Source organism: Octopus bimaculoides, chromosome 7 (assembly GCF_001194135.2).
Source record: "Octopus bimaculoides isolate UCB-OBI-ISO-001 chromosome 7, ASM119413v2, whole genome shotgun sequence".
NCBI lineage: Eukaryota > Metazoa > Mollusca > Cephalopoda > Octopoda > Octopodidae > Octopus > Octopus bimaculoides.
Window position 1 is genome coordinate 57,288,860 of NC_068987.1, and position 9,609 is coordinate 57,298,468.

General features: G+C 35.7%; 1 protein-coding gene across 1 annotated transcript in view; it reads right to left on the reverse strand.

Annotated features, from left to right (window-relative positions):
• Positions 1-9,609, reverse strand: part of LOC106873188 (follicle-stimulating hormone receptor) — a 471,564-nt gene that overhangs the window by 87,210 nt on the left and 374,745 nt on the right. Inside the window, exon 17 of the mRNA XM_052969708.1 lies at positions 9,298-9,525. Within this exon, the coding sequence (XP_052825668.1) occupies positions 9,298-9,525 (228 nt within the window). The remainder of the gene's footprint in view (positions 1-9,297; positions 9,526-9,609) is intronic.

Genomic DNA, 9,609 nt, shown 5'->3' on the forward strand with positions numbered 1-9,609 from the left:
AAGAAATTTGATTTTTGAAGGATATTTCAGCTTTCTATGGCCAAGATTCTAATACAAATGGATGATTTCCATCAATATTCAGATAATGTTACCATATTTGTAAAAAAAAAAAAAGAACACAAAAAAAAAACAACTTCTCTGAGTGTAGAAAATATGTATCAATCGACTATCTGATAGATTCAGCCATCTGGAAATAAGTTAGACAAACGCTTACTTCCAAAATAACCTGAATATTCAGACTATTATTTTACAGCTTAATTAGAGGAGGAGAGGCGGTTTTTACAACATTTTGCTGAGTTCCGAAAGTTATGGGGATTGGAAATGAAGAAATTACGGCTCATGAAATGGGAATAGGAAGCGGTACCAAAATTTCGGCTTATCGGAAATCCGTTCTCATTGTGAGCCAGGTGGAGACGTTATATAACATATTCTGTTTATCAGTTAACAATGAAGTCTCAGTTCCAACCAACAAAATATCGATTTATTATCCCCAGATTCGAGATCTGTACTCATTGCAAGCCAAGCGGTGAAGTTTAAAAAATAGACTAAGAAAGGAGACAGTTCCATTCAGCAGCTCGTGCAATTTCCGTCAATTAAACTCCAATCCGAAATATTGAGTAAACTCAAAGACTTTTGCCGTGCTGCAAGATCGATCCAGGAAGCAAACGTCTTAACTCTACGGTTATAAAACAATATATCAAATTGCGGTTTAGTGATCTATTCAAATTAGTGATATATTTACATTACAAACACCCTAAATTCGATTTGATTGTAACTTGGAGACTTAACTAAAACTTTCAGTTTCACTACAGGCACTAGATTTCACAATCTCGGATCGGCTTTTATAGCGATCTCACATATATAATATTGCCAAGATTGAATTTCTCTAAAACGTTGCCGTTTCAGAATCAAACCATGACACCAGATAATTTCTGATTTTCTCTAACACTCAAATGTACCCCATATTGGAATACTAGTTACACATCTGAAGCACTGTTACGGCTACACAAAAGCAAAATGTCTTAGACTACGTAAAAATAAAATTTTTCCATTCATTGGCCTAAGACTCACTGATCAACAAGCTTAAGCCTTCTCAGTTATCTTTGCAGCTACTTTTTCTAACACAATCACTTTTGCTCCTTTGAGTAGCAAATTGTATATCATATCCAGCAAAGATTATATGGTAAATTTGTCTTCCTTCTTCATCATCATCACCACCACCACCACCGCCTCCATCACCACCACCACCACCGCCTCCATCACCACCACCACCACCAACACCACCATCATAATCGTCATCAACATTGTCATTATAATCGCCTTCATTATCGCCATCGTCATCCTTATCATCCCTAATGTGCCTGCTCCACACCGATTATCCATAATTACAGTCTTAACACAATCGTTAAAAAACAGAGTTGGAACATCAACAACATCGATTTCCCCCGGTCAGGAAGAGTATGTGTACATCGTTTGTACTCTTTACCTTTTCTGCCTGAACTGAATAAGTGTAGATAAATGAAATAACCCTGAGCTCAGTTTCGTCTTTCTAGTGGATTATCAGAAGAAATTGCATTTTATATTAAAATGCAAATAATTGAGAAACTCAAGCAGCAAAATTTCGATTTTGATATCATAACAAAACAAACGTGAGGTGTTGCAGACCCTTGATTTTGTAATCACTTGCTCTCTAGGAAGATATTCTTTAGTATCTTAGAAGCCACGTAGAAAGCAATGTGTGTATAACATCCCCTACTGGCTCACAATGAGAACGAATTTCCGACTAGCCGATATTTTGGTGCCGCTTCGCATTCTCATTTCATGAGCTGTAATTTCTTCATTTCCCATCCCCATAACTTTCGGAACTCCTGCAAAATATTTGTTAATGGATTCTTTTCAATGTTTTTCTTTTGTATGTCATTAAATACTAATTTATGCTAATATACGATATTACTAGGGCGGTGAGATGGCAGAATCGTTAGTTCCACCGAGGTCGACTTTGTCTTTCATCATTTCGGGGTCGATAAAATAAGTACCAGTTGATCACTGTGGTTGATGTAATTGACTTATCCATTGCCCCGAAATTGCTGGCCTTGTGCTAAAATTTGAGACCAATATATAATAGTACTGCTCTGTCTGCAAGCTATTTATAAGGAAATGATTACTTTTGTCTCGATGTTCCATTTATTAGTTTTCTTTACAGAATATCTTTAAGGCATTTTATTCGTAAAAACAAAACAAAAAGCCCCACCCACCAAAAGCAGTGAAAAAGCAGTACTTAAATTTAACAAGTTACCACTCTGTATTCCGAATGGTTAAATTACATAGAAAAACACTTGAATCATTCATTATATAACTGTCAGCTTATACACGACGCAGAATATTCTCAAATTTTAGAAATTTTCGGAGTAACTTACATTTTGCATCTACATTATCGGTGCGTACATTGATGATTTTTGGAAAATAAAAAAATTTTTTTTATATAAAGGAAATGGTTTGGGCAAGAAACGAATACATACAAATGAAAGCGCATGAAGTAAAATGTGAATGACAAAACAATGTTATTTGCACATCTAAAGTTTCTCAAACGGTTATTTTAAAAGTCGTTGTCAAACAACTCCAATAATCACGTATATATATATTGGTTTATCGCTTGCAGTTTGGACCAACATCGAGTGTTAAATTCCCTTTAAATCCAGATAATTTTCTTCTTAACAGAACGATGTTTCTGTTTTATTTGCGTTAATGGAACGAATGATTCAATTAGAGTGAAAACTTGACGCAAACACCGCTAATATATTGTCAATGTAAGCAGTTATTGAGTAACAATATGATTGCATACATCAACCTGGAGGAAATATACGCCGATGAGGAGTGAAAATGCAGCAACGACGTGATACATTATATAGGGCTACAGAAATAGTGTAACCACTTGAATAAATCGTGTATTTTACTGGTATGATGACGGAAGAATGCTAGACAAAATAAGAGAAAGACAGGAAGGTAATAATATAATTTTCCCCGTGAAGACGGCGAACTGGCAGAAACGTTAGCGTGCCGGGCGAAATGCTTAGCGGTATTTCGTCTGCCGCTACGTTCTGAGTTCAAATTCCGCCGAGGTCGACTTTGCCTTTCATCCTTTCGGGGTCGATAAATTAAGTACCAGTTACGCACTGGGGTCGATGTAATCGATTTAATCCGTTTGTCTGTTCTTGTTTGTCCCCTCTATGTTTAGCCCCTTGTGGGCAATAAAGAAATAAGAAACGATAGCGCGCCGGGCGAAATGCTTAGCGGTATTTCGTCTGTCTTTACGTTCTGAGTTTAAATTCCGCCGGGGTCGAATTTGCCTTTCATCCTTTCGGGGTCGATAAATTAAGTACTAGTTGCGTACTGAGGTTGATCTAATCGACTAGCTTCCTCCCCCAAAATTTCGGGCCTTCTGCCTAGAGTAGAAAAGAATATAATTTTCCCCGTTTATAAATCTAAAATCTTTGCACCATTGGTAAAGTTTAATGCAATAAGAAGGACCAATGCTTTCTTTGATGTATTTATTGGGAGAATAAGTTCCTTTGTTATGGATTGCTTCAAATACTTTAGTTTTTAACGCACAGAGGTAGTGGATGAGTATAATACCAAACTAAATGCATTATATTTAGTTTCTGTTCTACTGTCACCGAATTCAAGTTCGATCGGAACTGATTTTTGTCTTTCATTTCACCGGTGTCGATATAAAGGATTAACAATAATATATTAGAGTTGTTTTAACCTACTGTACTCGCACGTAAGTTCAGTATAACAGAATGTTTTAGAAATTCGTTTCGTATCTACGAAGTACTGTGCTCGACCCTATTGCAATGGTAACGTAGGGCAAATGTTTTTGAAAACTTCGACTCCACTTAAACCCTGTGAGGAAAATTAGGTAAGCGGAGACTGGAAGGAAGCACGTCGAGTAGATTGTTCTTGTGATTCAAAAGTTACTGTCTTGTCACACACTGTGTCACGCTGATTCTCCTTGAGAATTACGCTACGGGTTCACGAGTCTGTGGAATAATCACCCACATGACGCTCATTCAGGAGCAGGTAATTCAGCTGACTTAACAACTGAATCCTTATCGTCGAAGGACAGAGATTCACTACTATCATGCACATCAACAAAGAAATTATCCCTATTTTTAATGAGAAACTAAGAAAATATCATACTGTATCTTTTACTAGGCAGAAAAGTCCTATATTTTTTTTGAGGAAGGAGATTTAGAAATAGATATGTTAGCGCTTTCCTTAAGCATGAGATGGTTTTGGTCGTGAATGGAAACTACGTTGTATTCTAAATTTACTGGAGTTTCTCTTACATTTTATGATGTTCATCGCTTAATTTAATGATTTCTAACTTTTATACATTGTAAAACCTTGTGAGTTGAGTGAACTCATTAACACTATCATTTCACTGGTCTCTATGTTACTGACGTTCACAAGGATGAAAGGCAAGTCGACAGAACCAAGATTTAATGATATTTTGGTTAATGCTCCACCGACAAAAACAGAAAGAAGAATGTATTAATTTAGGTATTTAAGCACAAACCGAAGGTGGAATATGTCGATTATATCGCTTCTAGTAGTTGACTGATAACTATTTTATCACCAAAGAGGATATAAGTAACTGTGTACAGGTGTATAGCAATATGTTGTACGATTAGAAGGATGGCTATAGCTCAGATCCGTGAAGCCGCACTTACAGAAAAGGTGAATGTTTTCTGGGAGATATATAAAGGTATAGATAAGAATCGAAGTACGTGTCGCAATCGGAAGAATAGGCAGGGGTATATAATGAGAGATACAGTTATAAGGATACATAAGCATGAATAAGCCAAGTCAAATAGAACACTCATAGATACAATAATGGATGTATTGTATTATTTGGTAAAGAAAGTACGGAGGGCATAAATAGGGATGGCAATTTTGCGGATTGGTACAGACATACAAGAGCACAATGGGTTTGCACAATATCTGTATGAGTAATTGGAAGTGGAAAAGGATGTCGTTATTGGGAAAACATGGTTATATGTACTTTAGTTACTGGGGTTTGTTGAGTAGAGTTGGTATTTTGAATGTATTTCTTGCAGTGGTCGGGAAGGAGTGGGTTGTAGGTATGTTTTAGCGTTAGCAGTGAGAGTGTTTTAAGTTTTTTTTCTATGAAAGAGGAGTTTCTGTGCTTGTAAAATGAAAATAGTTTGGCTTCTGAGTTTGGGATATGGGTGTTGAAGACGATTATTCTTTTCTTGGAGATGCAAAGAAGGATCTGAATTTATATGTTAAGTTGTACGACCTTGTCCTATCAGAGATACTTCAGGTGATGGAGTGTGAAACGCTTGAGACTTTGTAGGGTACAGCTGTTGCCGGAAAGCATACAGAGCAAATTTCCGAATAAGGGTAAGATTTAGGTAATGCAGAATCTGAAGGCGTTTGAGGTTAGGCCAGTGAAGTCTCTGTTTGAAGAGTCTATGGTAACCTTAAAGGAGAAATTATTAATTTTATGCGAGTGTTTATATTTTAAGGGTAGCTTTTTGGGTTTTCTACTAGCAAGATTTAATGCTCGGGTTAGTGCAGAGTGTACCAAACATTTTGGGTTAATGGTCAAGAGAGTTTGAACGAAGTATGGAGTTGTTGAGCAAGTTAGCGTTAAGATAGAGTGATATTTGCGTGAGGAGTATGTTTACTAATCTAAGGAGGTGCTTGCAATTACTTGGAGGTTGAATGGGAGCTTGTGACAAGATCTATGTTATATATACACAAATATATAAACACACATGCACACATAAATATTTGAAAAACGCTTTATTAAATTAAAAGTTATTAACTACATAAATGTTTTTAAAAAAGATTAACACAGCCTCCATCTCTCCCCCTCTCTCTCACTCGATATACATATATATATATATATATATATATATATATATATATACACACACACACACACACACACACACACACACACACACACACACACACACACACACACACACACACACACACATATATATATATATATACATATATATACACATACATACAGTGAAGGCGCGTGGTTTAGTAGTTAGGGTGTTCAGATCATGATCATAAGGTCGTGCATTCGATTTCCGGTGGCGCTTTGAACAAGACAGACACATTGTTCCAATCCACTCAGCTGGTAAAAATGAGTAGTACCTGTATTTCAAACGGACAGTTATGTCACATTCTGTATCACGCTGACGATTATGTTAAGGGTACGCGTATCTGTGGAGTGCTCAGCCACTTGCACATTAATTTCACGAACAGTCTGTTCCGTTGACTGGATCAGCTGGAACCCTTATCATCGTAATCTACGGAGTGCCAGTTTTACACACACACATACACACTCGTATATAAATATATATACATATGCATAAATATAAACGTATCTATACAATTATATATATGTGTGTGTGTGTGTGTGTGTGTGTGTGTGTGTGTGTGTGTGTGTGTGTGTGTGTGTAAAAAGATGCACGACAAACATCACAACTCTTTAGTAACATGTTAAATGACACATTAAAATGCTAATTGTATATGAAAGCAGGAATAACATCCATGTAGCCGTTACATATAGCTATTAGTTAATTGATGCAACTCTATAGCTGGTTATTTAATATTTGACACCATTCAAAAGCAATCGATATTTCTTTGTAAAAAATCGATATTTCCTTCCCAAGAAAAATGTTTTTATCGATGTTTACATGTTTACTGATATTTTATTAACTCATGCAAATCTTCACGGATATTCATAACGTTCTGTTATTCTTTTGAACTATTTCTGTTCATTTAATTTTTTTTCAGCGTGGCCGTATATTGTTATGTCAGTACGTCACGTTTCCATAATTTAACAGCTTCTTTCAGTAAATATAGTACACCATTAGTAAGACTAGTGGTTATTGTATTAGTTACAGTATTAATATGAGTAACGGTGATATCAGAAGCAGTGTCAGTAGTAGAATCCACATCACTAGTACTCAATGGGTCTTCTTTAAGAAATACAGTAATCCCAAAACAATTCATTATCGTTTAAACATTTCAAATTCATTCTGATAAAATCTGTTGTATTTTTTCTTTAGAAATTATAGTGTCGACATATCAACATATGTTTCAACAACACTAATAATAGCACAGGTTGCAGCAACAACAGTACTAGCACCACCACCGCTACCACTATCACCAACTGTAATGGTAGTTGGAATAACATTTATAACTATACAACAGGCTTTTAACAAAAGCACAAAGCAATACATTTTGGAAAGTGCCCAATCGATTAAACAACCCTAGTACTTGAGTTGTGCTATATTTTATCGATCTGAGAAAGGTGAAAGACAGAGATAACCTCGGCGCGATATGAACTCAGAACGTTAAAGGCTGTTTCTAAATATGAAGTATTTCTCAACATTCTAACGATTCTGCTAAACCACTGCCTTATTTACACATATAAAACGACAACCAACTCCATATTTGCAGAAACTTATGTAAACCCTTCAGTATTTTAATGTTAGCAGTAACTCCCTCCTATCCCACAAAGTTACTAGACTCATGTTCAAATCTTTCCACTGTGTATTTAGAAAAGTTAATCTGGGGGAAAACAGCATTCTTTCTAAATTACATACAGAGGCGGATTTGAAATAATTGCGGGCTTATTTCACACTGCTTCCATTGTTTACTACGATAAAAATGTACCCTACTAAAATATATATTTACCTCTTCTTTAACTAGACTAGTTATAATCACGAGCAGTACTCAAGGAAATTCCACAGTAAATGCGAACATTTTTAGATGATTGTAAGTTTATATAGAACCATAACATTTAGCGTTCCTTTATAAATTGAATATTCTGCATAATTTTCGTTTAAAAACACCTTTCAGTTATAGATAAGGCTGTAATTGAAGAAGCATGACTTTCCCATGCTCTCAGAAGTTCAGAGGTTCATTATAAATCTTAGAGCTTCACAATGATTACAGAGAATATTCATGTCACTAATGTAACTTTAAATAGTATGGTTATATGTTTTTTTGTCGTTCTCTCCGATTTTCATTTTATATTCTAGCCTGAACATGCCCCCTTATCTCTTGTAAATACTGACTCTATATTCTTTGATTCATATTTTCTCTTCTACACGCTGATGCTCCCGTGCTTGTTCTAGTGTTTCGATACCCTGCTTCTCTTTACATCATTGCCTATACAGTCTCATTCTTTCTGTTGTTAGCTTCCATCGTCTGTCATTTATATTTTATACACACATATCAATATTCAATCCAGAAGACGATCAATAATTGCACTTATGCGCATGCGTTCAATAATAGGTGATATAAAAACTTAGTTCAGTTTTAAAAAATTACACTTTTCACTATCCAATCACCACCACCACCACCACCATCTCTCTCTCTCTCTCTCTCTGTGTGCATTTTTTAAACTTCACCATCAGAACATCACCACACCCTGTTAAACATATTTCTAACTCTGTTAAACATATTTCTCTACATCACTACCTTCAACTAACTTTTTTAAGCACGTTATAAATATTACGTTCCTCCTACCTCACGTTGTGGACGCTTCTCTCTCCCTCTTTATCTCTCTTCCTCTTTTTCTCTCTCCCTCTTTTCTTTCTCCCTCTTATTCTCTCGCTTTCGTCTTTCTCTTCAACTAATCACATGATAGCATAACATATGTCGGCCTTAGCGTATTCATATATAGATTTTCATCACAGTGATTGCTTTACTCCGGTGATAGGTTTCAAATTATTGAAAACTTCCATTGAAAGTCTAGTGAACTGTTCACTGAACCACCTAAAACGCTCAAATTCGCGAACTATGAGATTCACGTAATAAGGACAAATAGAATGAAATTCATATGGGAGCAGTATAGGTTCTCCGTTCTCGTTATAAACGTTATATTTACACAAGAGAAAAATATATTTGAATAATCTAGGCGCCACTATCATTAGGTTCGAAAAATAAAACATAAATAACAGCAGTGTTCGGCTCTTTGAATCAGCTTTCAATTGTTCTCAGCTCTATGCTATTCCAAGAGTCAGAACCATTGGCAAAATTAAGTTTGTCCTTCAGTTTGGCAAAAACTCTTTTCAATTCACTTTTCCTTCGAAAATTGTTGTGTACTGCTACGCACTAATAAATTTGAAATAATCCACAATAATGTCCGATACTTTGTTGTTAACAAAGTTTAAAGCCACTTTATTTGAACATATTTAAGTTGTCATAATAAAGAAAAAAAAAAGATACACTTACCCAGCGTTCCTGCATCAACTACAGCTAGAAAACCTAGGTAAATTCCCATAAAGAGATCAGCAGTCGCTAAGTTGCAAATTAAAAAGCGTTGTACGTCCATTTTGGATTTACTTGTGATGGAGACAAATAAAACAACACTGTTTCCTAACAAAGCAAGCTGTAAAACAACCCAGACACCGCATCGTAGGTACCACCATCCAAACAAATCATCACATGGTAGAAATGGATCTGAAATAGAATGCAAACAATAAAGTATTACTCACATACGCAAGCGCTTACAGATACACTAACAGACACACACACACACACACA